At 40.2% G+C, this 20,357-nt stretch overlaps 1 protein-coding gene across 2 annotated transcripts in view; it reads left to right on the top strand.

Annotated features, from left to right (window-relative positions):
• Positions 1-20,357, top strand: part of SRBD1 (S1 RNA binding domain 1) — a 186,018-nt gene that overhangs the window by 5,025 nt on the left and 160,636 nt on the right. For both annotated transcript variants that reach the window (XM_028516493.2, XM_028516492.2), the window contains exons 2-7: positions 727-806; positions 3,890-4,070; positions 11,130-11,522; positions 12,729-12,895; positions 18,169-18,286; positions 19,595-19,733. In XM_028516493.2, coding sequence (XP_028372294.1) covers positions 727-806; positions 3,890-4,070; positions 11,130-11,522; positions 12,729-12,895; positions 18,169-18,286; positions 19,595-19,733 — 1,078 coding nt within the window. The remainder of the gene's footprint in view (positions 1-726; positions 807-3,889; positions 4,071-11,129; positions 11,523-12,728; positions 12,896-18,168; positions 18,287-19,594; positions 19,734-20,357) is intronic.

The raw sequence follows: 20,357 nt of genomic DNA, 5'->3' as shown, positions 1-20,357 counted from the left end.
CCCTGACTGGGAATCGAACCAGTGACTGTTTGGTTCACAGGCCAGCACTTAATCTGCTGAGCCATACCACCCAAGGCTGGTAGCTTTATTTTTTAAAAATACGTATATTGATTTTAGAGATACCGGAAAGCGGGGGGGGGGGGGGAGAGAGAGAGAGGAGAGGCGGAAAGAGAGAGAAGGAGGGAAAGAGAAAGAGAAACAGTGATGTGAGAGAGAAACATGTACTGGTTGCCTTCCATATGTGCCCTGACCAGGAATTGAACCCCCAGCCTTTTTGGTATACAAGGTAATGTTCCAACCAACCGACCCATGCCGGCCAGGGTGGAAAATATCTCTTATATAGTTTATAGATATAGTTTAATAAAGAACTTTATAATTTGTTGTGTGATAAACCATCAAAAACAGTTTACTCCTGCATATAATTCTGAAAAACTATGAAGTGTCACCCTCTAGGAGCTTATATTTTATTAAAGATGGCTCATACTCTTCAGGCTTTTAAAACCATTGAAAGGGTGTTAGATGCTCTTATAATTGGCAGCCACTTAAGGGGGGAAACCAGTGTTTGGGCTTATGAATAGCCCTCTTTTTCCCCCCACTGATGGCGTTTTCTAGCAGCAGAGCCATTGGGTTTTTAGTTTTGCATGGCACCTCATTTTGTAGACAAAATAAATGATCAGTCATTCAAGTGATTCAAATCATGCTGATTTCATGTTCTATTTCTTCCAGATGTCATCATTGCCAAGAAGAGCAAAAGTAAAGGTTCAGACTGCAGAACCCAAGGATGAATTTTCTTCCCTCTCTGAGTCGTAAGCATATATACACATATATATATATATTTTTAATGGGGGTGGGAGAGGGATGGATATTTTAGGGAGTCAATGCATTCTTTCACTAACTTCATTTCGATTGAAGAAGGCTGTGTCTTTCCATCATTCATGCAGCAGATATTTATTGAGCTCACGCTGTGTCCCAGTTCTGTTTAGGCATTGGTACTGATGAACAAGGAGAAAGTACTGAACTAAAAATACGACAGTATTTACATAAGGTCCATGAGAGCAGGGAGTTTTTTCATACAGGGTGAGGCAAAAGTAGGTTTATAATTGTGAGTATGCGAAGCACAGAGTTTATTCTTGTATCATTAATTTTTTTATTGTATTTTCTATATGAACAACTGTTAACCTACTTTTGCCACACCCTATATTGCTTTAGAACAAGGTTTGTCAATCTCAATATTATTGATTGGATAATTTGCGGGGGTGAGGGGTTGCTGTCCTTTGCAATGTAGGATATTTAGCAGTATCTGTGTATCTACTACCTACTAGATGCCAATAGCATCTTCCCAGTCTCCCTCCCAGCACCCCCCTGCTGTGGCAGTCAAAAGTGTCTCCAGTCATTGCCAGATGCTCAGGTGCTCCCTGTGCGGTGCCCTGAAGAGAAATAATAATTATTAAGTAAGTGACTGCTAGGCAGTAATAGGCCTGCGAAGAAACCTAAAGCAGGGCAAGGGATAGAGAGCACGGTGAGTGCTTGTCGTGGGAGGACATTTTGGATACAGTAGTTGGGAAACTTCTTTCAGAGGGTAGGGCAGGAAATCTATGTGAGATTTGGGGCTGCAGCTTGCAAAGATCTGAGGAATGCTGAGGAAAGAAAGGGTGTTCCATGTTGAGGGAATAGCAACTGTAAAGACCCTGAGGCAGGAATGAACTTGAAGTGTCAAGGGAACAGCAAGACCAGTGTGGCCAGGCCAGAGTCACCAAGAGAGGGACTGGAAGTGGAATGATAGGTAATGGGCTGGGACAAGGTGTTAGGGTTTTATTTGAAGTGGGATGGGAAGCCACTGGCCGGCTTTGGGGAAGGGATATTACGTGAACCTGTTTATATTTGTAAGAGATCATTCTGGTTTCTTGATGGTGAACAGACTGTAGGGGTGCTGTAATGGAAACAGGGAAATCAGTCAAAGAGATTATTATAGAAGCCTTGGGTGCTAGAGGAGAAAATGGTGAGAAGCGGTCTAATTTGGGATATACTTTAAAGATAGAGTAGACAGGATATGCTGAGGGATTTGATTTGGGGTGTGAAGGAAGGATAGGAATTTGGTGATAGTGTGGAGATCAAGTGTGAGGGTGGTGAAATCGGGAGTTCTGTGTTGGACTTGGAAAGTTTGAGACAATCGTTAGAAATCAAATGAAAGTGGACATACTCTTGAGCTCAGGTCAAGTTGGAGACATAAAAGTAAGATTCTTCTGTATTTAGCTGTAGGATGAGATGAGGTCTTCTAGTAAAAGTATAGAGAGCAGAGGGCTGAGAACTACGTCATCTTAGAGGGTCCCAACATTGACAGGTTGGGGAGAGGAGGACAGGGAAGCAAAGGGGCTCAGGGGAAGCTGCCAGGGACGTAGGAGAAAACCAGAGGAGTGGTCTTCCGGAAGGTGGGGGAGGTGTGCTCTAAGGAGCGAGCACCGGATCCCGCTGAGAGGTCAAGTTGCTTAGGAGTGAGAGTTGACTGTCTTAGAACTGCCTCATGTTTAATAAAGTAATACCTGTACTAGGTTTTTCTGTATAATGACTGAAGTCACTTTTGTGCCCGTCATGTAATCTTTGCAATATCCCTATGTGGAATAAGGTTAGTAATTCCTGCTTGACAGATGATGAGATTGAGGAGGAAAGAAGTCATTCTGCTCAGTTTCGTGAGTGTGTGAAGAGCAGAACCCTGATTTTCTGGTTCCTTAGTTTTCTAAATCTCATTCCTTTAGTTCCACTGTTACTGTGCTATGCTAGCTTCATGATTTTCCGTGGGGTTTTTTGCTTACTCGTAGGCTTTAGTTAGCATCTACTGCTGAAGGTACCTCAGTTGGAGACTATCTGTGGCTTGACCTATCGCAACTATGCTCTCCTAGAGAACAATTTAGCTAAGTGGTCATCCAGCCAGGTTGTTGCCCTTAGGCAGAACTTAAACTATTCAACAAGCCACACATCTCAATTCACCAATCTCACTGAGGGAGGTGGTTGTCCTTCCCACCAATACTGACCTTGTACATTAGGGCTAGAAACACGATTGAGTGGGTTGTCAGGAGCGGGATGGTCCTTGATCACGATTCATATACTGCTTTTTCTCTGCTGTTGCTATGGGTTTTATCCTTGGGTTGTTAGAAAGTACTGTAGACACCTGATGCTGTCTAATGAGGAAATGGATCCATTTTGTGAAAGGAACCAAAGGATAAAACAAGTCGGAGGGGTCTCGGTCCTGGCTTTTTATGTAATTGATGGTGTTTCCTAGGGTCATTTTCCACTCTTTAGGTTGTTTTGAATAACTTAATACAATTTAAATGGATTTGATTAGCATTTAGGAAATTATTTAAGTGCTTTTCTCTGTTAAAATGGAAAACCTCACAATGACTATAGTGTGACATGACCCAGTAAATTGCTTAAGGTAATAAACGATTTCCCGTGTCTTGGCCCGGAAGGCGTGGCTGTTACGGAGGTGCTGGTAGGTGTTTTAGCTGAATACAGGGACACTGGTGCTTTCCTAACTAGTGATGTTGCTTCCTCCTTACATACGTAGGACAAAGCAGACAGATGACAATGACTTCAGGGCAATGGTGTCCTCTGCATGTGTGTGTATATTCGTCCATTAGGTGACAGGTGAATTGAGAGAGACTTGTGATTTACGGCACACCAAGGACTATTTTTACATTGGTCTCTGATTAACATTGGTCTCTTCTGTTTAATTGTTAGTATTTGTTCATAGCCTGTGCTTACATGTCTCTGTTTTATATCAAACACCTCTTACCTTATTCTTTTTAAGAAGTGTTATATGTCTGTCCTTTTTTCTTTGCCTTTAACATTTGGCTTCAGTTTCCTAAAATTTTTTCTGGCAATTTATTCCTAGATCATCTGCCTCTGAAGAAGATGACAAGGACGATAGTGCCTGGGAGCCCCAAAAGAAAGTCCCCAGAAACCCTAGGCAACCTGTTCGCAAGGAATCCAAACCAAAGAGGGTGCCCCGGGCGAAGAAGAATGCCCTGCAGATCAGTGATGGCCCGGAAGGCGTGGCTGTTACGGAGGTGCTGGTAGGTGTTTTAGCGGAATACAGGGACACTGGTGCTTTTCTGACTAGCAATGTTGCTTCCTCTGTACATACAGTAGGACAAAGCAGACAGATGACAATGACTTCAGGGCAATGGTGTCCCCTGCCATGGGTTTTAATAGTATTTACCTTCTGATCCTCCGTACTGGAGGAGAAGGAATATTTATCAACTGGTATATATGTGTATCTTGCCATAAATAAGCACACTGAGTCTACCCCAACCTGGATTATAAAAAGAATTATGCATTACAAAGAGAATTATGCATTTCCAAAACCATTCTCTGTGGTATTCCTTTAAGTTACAGCTTCCCTAGTACATTTAAGATAATACTCTTTTAATGCACAGTGGATGCCTGACTTTCTAGGGACACGTTTACTGTGTATAATAGGGCTTATTGTTAGACCTTGCTGTGCCCTTGGATAGGGCTTTGCAGTCACTCTTTTTTCCTGCTATCCAAAACGTGTATTGTGTCATCTTTGCATTCAAGCTTTTCACTGAACACACTTTTTAGTGTGTGGGCCGGCTTTACCATAGCTGAGAAAGGATCAACTGCTGTCATTACTGGTAGAATTTGTAGGATTTTCGCTAAGCATGGCATAGCTATTGTACTTGAGTAGATGGATTTCTTAACCCAGAAAATATCTCCTAGTTCAGTGGTTCTTTGTGGAGAGCTTCCAGACCCTTTGAGAATTTGATTAAAGTAAGGACCCTCCTCAGTGGAGTACAGTGGTACACACATCCATCCTCTAAGTTTTAAAGTGCAGTTTGAGGTGGGTCCAGCTTAATAAGCCTCGTCATGGTGACTTCTTGCTTTTGCCAGTGATGCTTGGTATGTGTATATTTTTTTCAAAACTGCCAAAGTTCCCATGTTGATAACTCAGTGATGGCATGTGGATCATGTCGGAAGATTTCATTTCATTAGGTTTGGCATTTTGCTTTCCTGTAACCACCACTAAACAAAACAATTGAACGCCCCATTTTGGGTAGAGCTAGAATTAGTAGCCTTCTAATGTTTTTTTTTTTTTTTTTAAGATTTTATTTATTTATTTTTAGAGAGGGAAGGGAGGGAGAAAGAGAGAGAGAGAGAGAGAAAGAAACATCAATGTGCAGTTGCTGGGGGCTGTGGCGTGCAACCCAGGCATGTACCCTGACTGGGAATCGAACCTGCGACACTTTGGTTTGCAGCCCGTGCTCAATCCACTGAGCTACGCCAGCCAGGGCGCCTTCTAATGTTTTTAAAATCTGTTTTTAGCAAACACCACAGGTAAAATTCATCATTATTCTGCCCCTTTCCCTCCAGGTTGCTGGCATTTATGGGCCCGCTAGCCACTCCTCTCCATTCACTGAAGACTAGCTCCTGTTGCACATACTCTACCCACCATCTCCTGTCACCATTGTCAGTGACATCCCTGCCACTTGGTGATCTAATACTGTGCTATTCTTGGTTCTTTGATCTCATCTCCAGTGGCCGTTTCTTCTCTGCATTGACAGCCATCTCATGATTTCAACCCAAATCTTGTCATCACAGGACACGGTGCTACCTACCTCTGACATTTCTTTTTCAGCCGTTCCACTTCTGCGCCACCAGCTCCTGTGCTTCCAGCTCACTTGTTCAAGTGCCCCCACCGCCATGGTTTTGCGCCCCGTGGCACCTTCTCATCAGCAGTTCTCAATCTTAGCTGCCCGTTAGCTTCCCTTGGAGAACTTAAAACATGCCAGTTCCTACACCCTGTTTCTAGACCAGTCAGATCTGGAAAGAATACTGGAGTAGGCAGGGGCAGCAGTAGTGTGTTTTCTTAAAGCTCCCCAGGTGACTTTTTGTACTACAAGCGCCGAGACCACTACCTAACCCTTTGATGCCAGCACTCCATCACTGGCATTCAGCCCTTTTCTCTCCTCCCTTATCTACCCTAGATTCCATAGTCTCTCAAGGAAGTCACTTTTCATTAAACGGTTTCACCACTTTCACCCTTCTGTCCTTCGATGATGCGTTCCTGTTCAGACCCTGAGGCAGCTAGCAACAGTCTTACTGATGACCTAATTTGTTCTTTTAGATCCGTTCGTTAATCTGAGAACTCCCATATGTAGTAAACTTATTATTTTTTCCCCAGCAGTTTTGGTTTTTCATTTTTTTCTCTTCCCTTAAACTTACTTACATTTCTTTATTTTCTCTCTCAGCTGATGACATTGCCTTTTACGTGCTTGAGAGTATATGAAGTTTCTTATTTCTCACGACCAAGCTAGCTATTTCGCGTTCATCTTCTGCCCTGTGACAGTGGAAGAAGTGTCATTGCTCTGATCGGGGCTGGCCCCACTGCTTGGGCTTTAGCTTCCATCCCTGTTGCCTTCTCAATGAGAGGCCTGTGCTCCCTCTGTCTCCCCTTCCTTTTCTTCTGTCACCATTTCTTCCATTGGCTCAATCCTCATACAGTATAAAAGTGTTCCTTTAGATCTGATTTTTAAGAAGCTTCCCCCTGACTCCATATCCCTTTCCAGTTATTTGTCAAGTTCACACGACACAAGGCAAGGTTAAGGCTGAGGCCTGCCGACTGATTCGACTGGTAAAGACACAACGAGCCACTTTTTGGTTTAGACAGTTTCCTATTTACAGGGACAGCAAAGAGAAAAGTGGTCAGAATCTTCTATGAGTCTTGGATTTAGTCGTAGGCTACATAATAACCATTTATTAAGAGTGATTTTAAAAACCCATGAAGGCAAAAGAAAATAAATTTCGATTATTCAGCCTGTCAAAGATTCAGGTTAACTATAAAAAGGAAAAATATTGTCACGGAGGCTTATTAAACTTATTAAGCACTGAAGGAGCTATAGAATCTTAGAAGCTTCAAAAAATGGAGAGATGTTTCTAAATATTTTTGATAGTTTAGATCCATGTTTCTCAAAATTTTTGGTCTTTGGGTGCCTTTACACTCTTTTAAAATTTATTGAGAAACCCAAAGAACGTTTACTTACGTGGAGTATATCTATTAATATTGATTGTATTAGAAATTAATGAGACATTTAAAAATATTAATCAATTTAAAAGTAAAGATGTTACATGTCAATACATATAACACTTTAATGAAGAATAAGTACATATTTTTTCAACACAAAAAAATAGAACAACACAGTTTTACATTTTTGCAAATGCCTTTAGCGTGTGACGGAAAGTAACTGAACTGTTTAAAGAAAACGCTGCCTCTGCGCAGATGTTTCCCTGGGTTTGGAAATTGAGTATGGCTACTTGAAATTAGATTTTTCAAATAAATGTGGATATTCGTATTCAGTTCTTTACCAAAACTCAGTAAGTGTGGTTTTTTGTTTTTTAAATTTATTTATTGATTTTTAGAGACTGAGAGGAAGGGGGGTAGAGAGACACACACACACATCGATTTGTTGTTCCACCTATGTATGCATCCATTAGTTAATTCTCATGTGTGCTGTGACCCGGCGTTGAACCTGCGACTTTGATGTATCAGGACGGTGCTCTAACCGACTGAGCAACCTGGCCTGGAGGAAGTGGCAGTTTCTTAAAGGTTTGTCCTATGGTGGTAGCTGGTACCACATTAATGAACTTTTTATACTGTTATATTAAAATCCATTGGTCCATGCTATAATATGAGTAGATCTTTTACCTAAGCACGATTTTGTAACGTTACATATTGGTCATTGGGAAAATATTGGTCCACTGATGTATGCATATCTTCTAAACCTTAGTACCTTTCATCGTGCAGTGTCAGAAATTCACGTTTGTTAATATAACCACTGATTTCGTCACAGTGTTGGAAAACTGTCCAGCTCACAGAAACATACAGATTTTCTAATTTTCACTTTAAAGGCTGAATTTTAATACTGGCCCAAAGACAGGTATTTCTTGGAAATGATAGTCTGACAGAAACCCACATCTGATTAACCGTAGTTTGTCAGTCATTCTTTCAAGTAAAAGGGGTGTTTTATGGGAAAAGAAGCCAGGTCAGCTCACAACTCGACCGGCTGCACTGGTGCCTTTCCCCGAGACGGCCACCACACGGCAGCATGCATTGCGTACAGCAGGGGTGCTTTCTGTGCGCTGCTTTCAGCTCAGATTGTTGCAAAGGTATGCTTTCAGGGGTCAATATTTTAAAAATTAATATTTTTCCCTCTGTATTCTTATGTGATGCTGACACTGTTTTATTGCAAGCATGTGGCGGCGAAGGGAGCAGTGACTGTAAGTTACAGCTGGGTGACGCTGCCATGCATTTTGCTACCATTGTTCTTGCCAAGCCCTCGTGCATTTCAACGTCTGTGAAGAAGGCAAGTGATGTCCCAGCGTTATCATGAACGTAGCTTTGGCCTCCCAGATCCCCCGGAAGGGTCTCGGCGTCCCCCAGGGGTCTGTGAACAACACGGAGACACAGTAGACAGATCTTGCCAGACGACTCCAGAGAAGTTATCTTTAAGTGTCTAATTTGTTATTATTAGCCTTTTTCCCCTCTTACTTTAAACCTCTCACCTTTAGTCATTTTATTTTTGTCTTCATTTCTTCATCTACTTCTTTTCTCCCCATTAGGAGGAGGTCTTGGTGTGGTAGTGGTAGTAATGATACTGGTATCAGCAAATATTTTGTGCTTATTATTAGCCAGGCAATATGCTAAACACTGCATTCAGTTGGTCTTCCTTAATCATCACAACAGCCCCTTGAGGCAGGTGCTATTATTGTCCTGATTTTGGAGATGAGAAAGCTGAGGCAGGAGACATTAAGCAACTTGCCCATGGACCATAGATAGTAAGTGATAGAATTGGGTTTCTAAGTCAGGAACATGATTTTGTCAGCATTTCAGGAACTGATACATTTCTCATGGGCGTTTTTATATCGGCGAGGCTCCTAACAGTGATGTATAAAACTATTGTTGGTTTAATAATACTTTGATCTAATCATAAGAACTTGCAATTCTTATGACTAGCACTGTCTCTCCGTAGAGGCCAAAGGAAGTAGGGAGTTAAATAGGAGTCAGGAGCTTACCTGATGACCTTGGACTCAGAGTGGGAGAGTCAGACAAACCCATTCACGTGGGTGTATCACATGCCTGCTGTGGTCCGGGCGCTGTGGCCGTCCCAGTCATAGTTGAACGTTTCTGTTGCGTGAATCTGAGGAGTCTCTGTCCATCTCGCAGGAGGCTTGTCATCTACTGGGACCAAAACACCCGGAATCTGCCTCTCAGCTCTCCTCTTCCTTGCACCTTACTTAGAAGAATGCGGATTGTATTTGCTTTTTACAGTTTGTTGCTCTTCTGTGGCTGACAACCCTCTGTGTGACTGACACATTCTTTAACAAAGCCAATTCATTTGATCAGGTTATTACCACCTCTGATGGAGTCATTCTATTTTTATTTCTATGTTCTTACCCATTATGTTTCAGCTGACAATGTAATCCTTGGAGGTCTGTTGAGTGTATATCATTTCCAGGTTCAGGTGGTAGTGGGTGGGCATTAGTTTGGGGCGCTATTTACTGTAGACGTTCCCAGAATTTCCAGTTGTCGGTACTTTTGAAAAAGTATTCGATATGAGAGAAAATTGAATTTTAACTGAATTTGGTTTGGGAGTTGTCCTTCTGTTGCGGTTTGTGCCACCTGCATTGCTTAGGTAAGTAGAGACGAGCTAGCTTGTGGAGTTGTAAACTGCGCACGGGCAGGGTCTGTGTCTTGTTTAGTGCCCAGACGAGTGCCAGGTCTCACTCCTTCCCACCTGAGGTGTCACTTGGGTGTGTATGGAGGGGGTGGGGGGATATATCCAGTGGCCTCTGGACACGTGGGAAGTGCTTCACAAACTCCCGTTAAAGAAAGATGCCTGACACTGCTCTGCGGTCATGCTCTTCTCTGTCCCGTGCCCTTCTGCATAGCTTGGTAGAAAGTGTAGCCTGTTGGGTTTGATCAGTGCGTGTTTTTCTTCTCTTTCTAAATGATTGATTTCTGATTGCAAGTTTTGTTTTATTTATTTATTTTTTAAAACTAGGTTTTTTGCCTATTCTGCCCTTTAATCCTCACGTGATGGTATGTTTATTAATTTTAGAGGGAGAAGAAGGAAGGGAGGGAGAGACAGAGGGAACGAGGGAAGGGAGGGCAACATTGAAATATTGCTGATCATTGATCGGCTGCCACCGGTGTGGTCCCCAATCGGAGATTGAACCCTTGGGTGTACGGGACGACACCCAACCAACCGAGCCACCTGGCCAGGGCTTGATTGCAAGTTTTAAATCTTGGTTTCTCTGGCATGTGTAGACCTATCCTTTAGTTAGTTATTTTTAAAATCCTCACCTGAGGACTTGCTCATTGATTTGAGAGACAGAGAGAGAGAGAGTTGGGGGGTAGAGGGGGGTGGAGAGAGGTGGGGTGGGGGAGGAGAGAGAGAGAGAAACATCGATTGGCTGCCTCCTGCACATGCCCCAACTGGGGATAGAACCCACAGCCTTAGGTGTATGGGGTGATGCTCCAACCAATTAAGCCACCTGGCCAGAGCCCTTTAGTCATTTTTTAAAATTAAACTTTTTATTTGTAGATAACTTCATGTGCAGTTATAAAAAATATAGAGAGAGATATCTCATGCCCTTTATCCAGTTTCCCCCAGTGGTAACATCTTGCAAAATCTAATAAAATAATCCCAACAGGGATATTGATGTGATAAAATCCACCCATCTCATTTAGATTTCCCCAGTTTTATTTGTATGCATTTATGTGTATGTGTATCTTTAGTTCTGTGTAGTTTTATCACATGTGTAGATTTGTGTATCTGTCACTACAAGCACCTAGAGTTGCCCTTTTACAGCCATAACCAGCTCCCTCTCAACCTCCCTCCCCCTTAGTCCTCCCTGTCCCCAATTTCTGACCTCTGGCAACCACTAGTTTGTTCAGGATGTTTTTGAGATAGGCTTTTCCCCCATCCAATAAAATCCTTGAGATTCTTCCAGGTTATTGTGTGAATAATTTGTTCCTTTTTATTGATGAGTAATATTCCATGGCAATTCGTTTTTATCTTCTAATTCTCAGTGTTTTCATTGTGGTTTGATAGAATAGTTCTGTGGCTGTGACTGATGATGCTTTGGAAGACAGAAAAAATAAACCAGTTACTGTACAGACTCTGAAAACAGCAAAGACAAAACGGAAAAATTCAGCTCAATCACCTTCAGCTCCAAAGACCAAAAAGCTGAAAGCTGTGCTGAAAGTTGAAGAAACCAATGAAACCAGCAGCATCAGGAGTGAGAGTCACAGCACAGAGGCACCATCCACAAGCACCCTGTGGGCAGGGGCCTGCAAGAAGGAGGAGGACGAAGATGACTGTGTGTTTGGTCAGCCCCCATTAAAGACGATGAAGACTGAAACATCCCAGGGGCAGCCTGAGAGGATCCTGGCAAATGCCAGCGATACGACAGAGGAGATGGAAATGAGCTGGGACATTGTTCAGGTATGTGCAGCCTTTGTCTGTGCTTTAAGATGCCCAGAGAAGCGACAGTGTCCCTGTTGGTCTCCGGAGATCAGCCGCTTATTTCATCTTTAGGTTTGAAATTCAGTCTATTTTATACATTGCCTTGTTTTGTTAACCAGTTGATTATGATAATCTTTTAATAATTTGGGGGGTTTTTTTCCTTCCATTTTTGGCAGATCTTGCATATCAAGATTGAAATACAAATAAAACTTAATGCCTTTTGTGCTTTACTTTGAAAAATCTGCTTAGGTTTTGGGAAGAGTTACTGAAAGTGCATTTCATTTTATTTTCTCCAGACTGACTTCTCTCAGCTTTTCTGCTTACATGTACATTTTTCTGAAACCCGTAGACTTTTTAAAAAAGAATTAATAGTTACAAATATGTAGTACTATATGTACTGCATATATGTAGTAATATACATTATATAGTACATGTATACAGCACATGTACTATATGATGTGATACAAAATTCAAAAGATATAGACCTTTGTATCCTAACTCTCGTCCAACCAGTTCTCTTTCCTCAAAGTAAGGCATCTTTCCCATTCTTGTTAATCACTCTGTATCAGTTCATATACGAGTAGTTGCCTGGTATTCTATTCTGTGGGCCCATCATAATTTATTTACCAGTTTCCCATTGCACACTTAGGTTTTGTCAAACTTACTCTGCTGAAAACAATTCTTCCAAAAAATTGCTATAGATATTTCCTCCTCCAGATTAAATGTATCAGGATAAATTGCCATCGAAGTGTTTGTGTATTGTAAATATTGATAGATGTTGTCAAATTGCCTTCCTCAGAGATTAAACCATTATACTTTCTCACTAGCAGTGGTTGAAAGTGGCTCTTCTCGTCACTCATGCCGATAAAGTGAGTTACCAATCCTTAATCTTCGTGGTTAGTCTGAGAGATAATAATAACAAGTGCATATCTCACTGAGCCCTGTAGAGTATAGATGATAGAGTGGTTTAATTGGATTTTATTGAATTAGTGAAATAACTATTTTATGATTGTCAGTTTATATATATTTTTTATATAGTTTTTAATTATATTTTATTTTTTAACCACAACAAGTATTTTTTAAGTGACTGGAGAATATAATTTGATATTGTATTTTAAACTATATGTTACAATATAGATGTTTAATTTTCGGGATTTTAAATGACTAAGTATACTGAATTTACAGGTTTTATCTGAGAGAACCAGTATTGAACCTTGGGTTTGTGCCAACATCATTCGTCTCTTTAATGATGATAACACGATTCCCTTCATTGTACGTTATCGGAAAGAGCTCATTAATAACCTTGATGCTGATTACTTGAGAGAAGTGCAACAAACTCTAGAGGAGCTACGGTAAGAAATGTGGGAAGAGAGGAGCCCAGTGGAAGGGGGAGGAGAGCAGGTGAACCAATGAGGAGCAACCGCAAGGAAGTGAATGACAGTATATTTCAACAGTTTCATGTTTTGGTTGTTTGAAAAAAAATTTTTAAATTTTATTTATTTTCAGAGAGAGGGGAAGGGAAGGAGAAAGAGAGGGAGAGAAACATCTATTGTCTGCCTCTTGCATGCCCCCACCTGGGGACCCATTCCACAACCCAGCCATGTACCCTGACTGGGAGTCAAACTGGCGATTCTTCACTTTGTGGAACAATGCCCAACCCACTGAGCAACACTGGCCAGGGCTGTTTTGTTGAATTACTGTTGTCTGGGTATAGTCTTATTCTGACAGAGGAAGCCAGCTCTGTTTTACTTATGTAGAGGTGTAGGGGTCCCTCTTCTGGTGTGTTTATGCATAGCTTGGACATGTATCAGGAAGGTGGTTCGCACTGCAAGTGTGTGCCTAAGAGTTTGAGTGTCATCTTCTCTCATAGAAATGATTTTGTGTGACAAAATTAGGACTGCCAGCAGGAAACTCAGAAAAATACAGTTTGGTCTAAATCTTCAACAGCTTGCGTAAAACTGCCCTCTAAACACTATAAAGATGCTAAATGGAAAATTCTTTGGCAGTAGGAATTCTTTGTAGGAAATATGTATATTTTCTTTTTCTTTTTTTTTTAAGCGGATGGTCATTTTATATTAAGGGATTGTAGGTTGTGTACAGTTATGGAATGGAAAATACACTTTAAAAAGTTATGCCTTTGAACTTATTGTAGTAACTCTGAAATACACATATAGAAACAAGAAAGACTGTAAGCTCTGTATTATTCAGTAAAGTTATGAAAACATTCTTCATCATTCATGAATTTATTGCATTTGTCTTACATGCCAGGTGCCACGTTGTTAATGTGTGTGTTCTTCAGGTCTACAAAAAGAATCTGATTAAAATTGGATGTAATACTACCATTAAGCCATTCTAAAAGTATTGAGTTATTTTTACAAGCCTAATAAGCCCCCTGTGATTTTGGGGGACTGTGAAGCTCACTAACTTTTCTACTATGTGGAGAGTTATATTTTTTTTGAGAGCAAAATCAGTTACCAACTCAGAAGTATAAATGGCTAGCTAACCAAACGGCCTCAGATTTAAGCCTTCCAGGTTCAGGCTGTATAATAAATAGCAAGGCATAAGAACTGGAGATCACAAGTCCTGTCTAAGAGGGAGAGTTGGCCTCTACTCTTCTCCAGCAGATCACTGGTGCACAGTGTTTTCTACCCAGTTTGACAGCTCTTTCTGTTTCTGAAAAGAACCTGGTAGTATGGGTTTCTATGTAGAAAACTTTGAAGCCCGACAAAATCAACTATGGACGACATCTGGAAGGCCAGTTTTGCAATTTCTGTAGTAAGCTTTCTGTTTGGTTGAATGCAAGGTAATGAAGAAAATCTGAGGATTTTGGGATCTGAAATTGTGCAGTGTCACAAACAAGCAAGGATAGTTTATTAAAAAAATGTAAAATATCCTAACAATATTTGGTTGTCCATATGGGATTATTACTATGATGATTATTATTATGTTCTTTTTCTATTAAAAAATACTCCTGCAAAAGAGAGTTCCATTCTTAAATTAGTAGAGGAATGCTTCTTAAAGTAACTGGGGACATTAACTGGAGTTTAGAAGATCTTTTTATATCAGGGATTTCTTTATAGTAAGGAGATAAGGTCTCTTATTTCTTAAGCTTAGCATTTTCTATATCTAGAGCATTGGCTTGCAATTTGTTAATTGTTACCCAGAAGTGTCATTTATGGGTAACATTTATGGGTCATTACTGTTTAAAAAATGAAATAGAGCCTAGAAAATATGAGTAAGTTTTATGCTAAAGGTAAATATTGTTTAATAAATATGTTTATATATGTATGCAAATATGTAAATATTAACATGTTTATGTGTATATATCATTGAAACATTTTTATGAAACAATATTATCTTTATAAACTGCACTCTTATACTTTCTCTTTCATTTTTTTAAGTGGTAATGACCTACTCAGTTGGTTTCACTACACATACACACAGACACACACCCATATTCTCACATCCATACACACACACACACTGCATTGCAAGGTGAGATATATTTCCTACTGAGAGGTTACTATTAAAAAAGTAAATTACATAGCATGATTTTGGATAGTAGGAAACGTTTTTTGTATTTTCTCTAAAGAGGCACCTCCTTTCCCTTCCATGGAGGCCAGTAGGACAACTGGTCTTCTGTCAGAATGACTGGCAGGCCTCCACCCTGGGCTTGCCAGGGCTGCACAAAGCTTGCAGGCTGCAATCTCAGGGCTGCATAGCTTTCACCTTTCATTTGTAATCTTCTGCCTTTGGATTTTTTTCTCCATAATTAGATTTGAGTTTTTCATCTTTTTTAATAATTCATCATCTCTGATTTTGCCCATCATTTTAGCAATACTGTCGTCATTAGGCAGATCCTGTAAATAGGAACAGGTAATGAGATGGGATGAGAGGCACTAAATGCAGCAATAGGACTGCATATTCACAGTGAAACATTATTATCAAGTGGTAGAACACCTGTGCCTTGCTCTTGCTCCTACCTGTGCATTGATCCCTGGGATCAGCTTTTCTCTATGAAATCCTGCTTCTCTGTAATAGAAAATTAGTATCGTCAGACCTCAACCATGTCGTGCTGATATCTGTATGATCAGTCACCATATGATTCAGTTTTTGAACAAATCGCTTCTTAAATAGCCTTCTGGAACCAGGGCTCCACTGTATTTAGAAACCAATTATGAGTGCCAGTTATACGTATCCCGAGCAGTGATACCCAATAGCGATGAGTACACCTGTCACCCGTAAGTTGGTGTCTAAGTACCATTCTCCTGATTTTAGGACTGGGGTTGGGAGAGTAAAAGATGAGCTTGGAATAGCTTGGTCCAGAGAGTAAGGGAGTGCTTAAAGAATGATGGAGATGTGTCAGAAGGACACAGAATCTAGCTTGAAGTTTACTTCCAGCCAAATAGGGAACAACTTAAGTATTAAAACAAATGATAGCAATGGGTTATAATCATTAAAAAATTAAAAAGTTATGAGTCCATAGTGATATAAATAAATTAGTGAATACATTGAAAGCTTATTGAGGAATGGGATAAAGTACCTCACCACAAAATACTTAATTTTGAAGGGAATATAGAATACCTGTATTATGGAGAAGCCCACAGACACTACCTTGTCAAATGATTAAAGTTAATTAGTAATGGGACAAATATAAATCATTGTGATACCTGTTTGTCACATTGGAGGCAGTAAGAAGAGCGAGAACATCACTTCTGTGATACTCATGCTAAAGATTTATCATCTGAATCAAAGTGTGAGTAAACATGAGAGAAACCCCAAATTTGGGACATTCTACAAAATAACTGGCCTGATCAAGCCTTCTAAATCAAGGCATTGAGGGGAAGGAGAGACTGAAATACTGTTTCAGCTTGGAGAACACTATAGGTACATAGCAATCACATGCAACCCATGATTCTTACCTGAATTCACTATGAAGGACATTATTGACACAGTGAAACTTAAATAAGGCCTGAAATCTGAGGATTAGATGATAGTAACACCAATATTAATAAATTGATTTTGATGGTTTTATTGTTATGTATGAGAAGATTCTTATTTCTAGAAAATGCACATTAACAGAACAGAGAGCCCAAAAATAAACCCAGGTCTCTATGGTCAATTAATATTTGACAAAGAGGGCAGCAACATAAAATGGAGTAAAAAGAGCCTCTTCAACAAATGGTGTTGGGAGAATTGGACAGCTACATGCAAAAAAATGAAACTAGAGCACCAACTAACACCTTACACAAAAATAAATCAAGGTGGATAAAAGACTTTAATATAAACTATGATATCATTAAAGTCCTAGAGGAGAATGTAGGTAGGAAAATCTCAGATATTTCATGCAGAAACTTTTTTACTGACATGTCCCCTAGAGCAAGGGACATAAAGGAAAAAATAAACAAATGGGACCTCATCAAAATAAAAAGCTTCTGCACAGCTAAAGAAAACAGTATCAAAATAAAAAGAGAAGCAACTGTATGGGAAAACATTTGCCAATGATACCTCAGATAAAATATATAAAGAACTTACACAACTCCACTCTAAGAAGACAAGCAGCCCAATTAAAAAACTGACAAAGGACTTGAACAGACACCTCTCCAAGGAGGACATACAGAAAATCCAAAGATACATGAAATGATGTTCAATATTGCTAGCTATCAGAGAGATGCAAATTAAAACCACAATGAGATACCACTTCACACCGGTCAGAATGACCATCATAAATAAAGCAACAAACAACAAGTGTTGGAGAGGTTGTAGAGAAAAGGGGACCCTAGTGCACTGTTGGTGGGACTGCAGACTAGTACAACCACTGTGGAAAGCAGTATGGAATTTTCTCAGAAAACTGAAAATGGATCTTCCTTTTGCCCCTGCAATTCCACTGCTGAGGCTATATCCTAAGAACACTAAAACACCAATACAAAGGAACCTATGTACCCCAATGTTCATAGCAGAACAATTTACAATAACTAAGTGCTGGAAGCAACCTAGGTGCCCATCAGTAAATGAATGGATCAAAAAACTATGGTACATTTACACAATGGAATTCTATGCAGCAGAAAGAAAGAAGGAGCTCCTACCCTTTGCAACAGCTTGGATGGAGCTGGAAAACATTATGCTAAGTGAAATAAGCCAGGCAGTGAAAGACAAATACCATGTGATCTCACCTTTAACAGGAACCTAAACAACAAAACAAAGAAACAAGCAAAATATAGTCAAAGACACTGAAATAGAGGACAGGCTGACAGTGACCAGAGGGGAGAGAAGAGGGAATTTCAGGGGAGAATGGGAAGGGTTTACAGGAACAAATTTAAAGGATACATGGACAAAAACTAGGTGGGGGGGTGGTAATGGGAGGGAAGTGGAGAGGGTGGGTGGGTGGGCTGGAATGGGAGTAAAAGGCAGAAAACTGTACTTGAACAATGATTAAAATAAAATTAAGAAATGCACATTAAAGTACTCAAAAGTAATGGCGACTTATTTTCAAATGGTTCAGAGTGGGGGTGGGACGTGGATGTTATTTTCACTTTACCTGAAACTTTTCTGTAAGTTGGAGATAGCTTCAAAGGGAAGGTTTTGACATGCAGGTCTTGTATATTACAGAAGTTTTTATTTTCAGGGCTGTTGCAAAGAAGGTTCGTAGTACAATCCAGAAAATTAAGAAGGAAGGAAAGATGTCTGAATGCTTGTTAAGAGCCTTGCTGAACTGTAAAAGTTTTGAAGAACTGGAACACGTGGTAAGGAGCACTTTTTATCTTTTAATGTAGCCCTGATTATATTATGATTTAGGTCTGTTTATAGTTAAAGAAGACCTGGAAATAAAAAGCTAAACTGTCAGCCATCATTATTTAATTCAACAAAAGATTTATTCTTTATTCAGTCACTATCATATGCGTATTTGTGCTAGGCACTTGGGTTTAAAAAAAATGAGTAATATGTAGCCCTTGTCTTCAAGGAGTTCCCAGTCAAGTAGGGAACAAGGAGATGAGGTTATCGCAGTGTAAAGCTGCAGGGAGAGTCCTGAGCTGAAGGCCTAGTTGTGAATGTCTTCAGCATGTCATTGGTCTTTGAAACTGTGAGGATGGAAGATTTCACTCAAGGAGAGTTGGTGGGGTAGGCAGGTCAGGGTTGACCATTGAGGGACACCCACTTTTGAAACATGGGTGGAGGAAGGCAGAGCCTAAGGGGGAGACATGGGAAGAACAAGTGAAGGAGGAGGAGAATCAGATGATGCCATGGAAGACCAGGAAAAGGTGTTTTATTTTATTTATTTATTTATTTATTTATTTTTAAAGGTGAAAACAGTCATTTTTTTTTTAAGATTTTATTTATTTATTTTTAGAAAGGGAAGGGAGGGAGAGAGAGAGAGACAGAAAAATTTCAATGTGCGGTTGCTGGGGGTTATGGCCTGCAACCCAGGCATGTACCCTGGCTGGGAATTGAACCTGGGATACTGTGGTTCCCAGCCCGAGCTCCATCCACTGAGCTACGCCAGCCAGGGCTAGGAAAAGGCATTTTAGAAGGTGGTAACAATCAATCGTTTGGTGATTAAATGTAGCAGAGAGGTTTGATAGGGAACGAAGCTAAAAGTATATTCGGTGAGTAGGGGACCAATGTGGACCTTCCTGATAGCACCTTCAGCAATCTGCATGGAAAGGGGCGGCAGAAGACAGCAGGCTGAGGAGTGAACGTGGATCAAGAAGTGGAAGCATTGAGTGTTGACAGCTTTTAGAAGAGTTTGTTTGAGTCAAGAGGACCTTATCGTTCTTGCAGTTCAGGCACTGAGTTCTTAAAATGAGTGAATCCAAACAAAAAATCTAATTTTAAGTATGTATAAAAGTGTCACGAGTCAGATAAGGAGCAGCCATCTTTGTGCAGCCAGTATTACCTGGTCAGTACCATTTCGTTTCCGGTGGAGGACGGAAGGGTTGACGTAGGATGTCTTGAGTATTCTCACCATGTCCTCTAATTTTGTATCCTCATTTTAACTTTTGCTTTTTAAAACTAAACAGTGTGGTATGTTGTCTGACATTTTCTTTTTCTAGTCAGCTCCATATAAAACCGGGAGCAAAGGCACCAAAGCACAGAGAGCACGGCAGCTGGGATTAGAGGAGGCAGCCAGGACACTGCTGGAGAACCCAGGGGTGCTCAACCTGCTGTCTTACGTTCGACCGGACGTGAAAGGTACCTGCTCTCCTTAAAGAGATAGGCCCTGTTGCTTTTTAAATTTGAAAATATATGTTAAAAATTTTGTTTAAGTAATGCCTGAACAAAAATAGGTAGCCTATGAAGAACGAGGAATTCTCACAAAATAAATCCCAGTGTACCTCTTGCTTAGCCATTCAGTTTTCTTCTTTTGATAACGTGCCTGTTCTAGACTTTTACCCACTTTTTATTGTGTTGTTTCCCTTTTTCTTATTAATTTATAAGCACTTTAAGATATTCTTCTTTAGTTTTCTGGGTTGTAGATTCTTTCTCCCAGTTAATAACTTCTCTTTCCACTTTCCGTGTGCTGTATCTTGGTAAATAGAAGGTCTTACGTAGTTTTATTGTAGTTAATATATTAATCTTTGCAACGTATTGATCTTTACTTTTAAGATAATTGCTTTTTTTATTTTTAAAGAAATCCCTTTACATCCTAAGGTTATAAGGATGATAATGATTCTTCACATTATAAAGATTCTCATATTGTCTTCTAAAACTTTTATCCTGTTTCTCAAAATTTATTTCATTACAAAGTCATATCTGTAGAAAGAATTTCAACTGTTCTGACCTGCTTAAAATGTCCAGTGACGTCCGACTCTCACT

The sequence above is a fragment of the Phyllostomus discolor genome, chromosome 6 (genome assembly GCF_004126475.2).
Source record: "Phyllostomus discolor isolate MPI-MPIP mPhyDis1 chromosome 6, mPhyDis1.pri.v3, whole genome shotgun sequence".
Lineage (NCBI taxonomy): Eukaryota > Metazoa > Chordata > Mammalia > Chiroptera > Phyllostomidae > Phyllostomus > Phyllostomus discolor.
The sequence above is the reverse complement of the archived record's forward strand: the minus strand, read 5'-3'. Positions and strand labels throughout refer to the sequence as shown.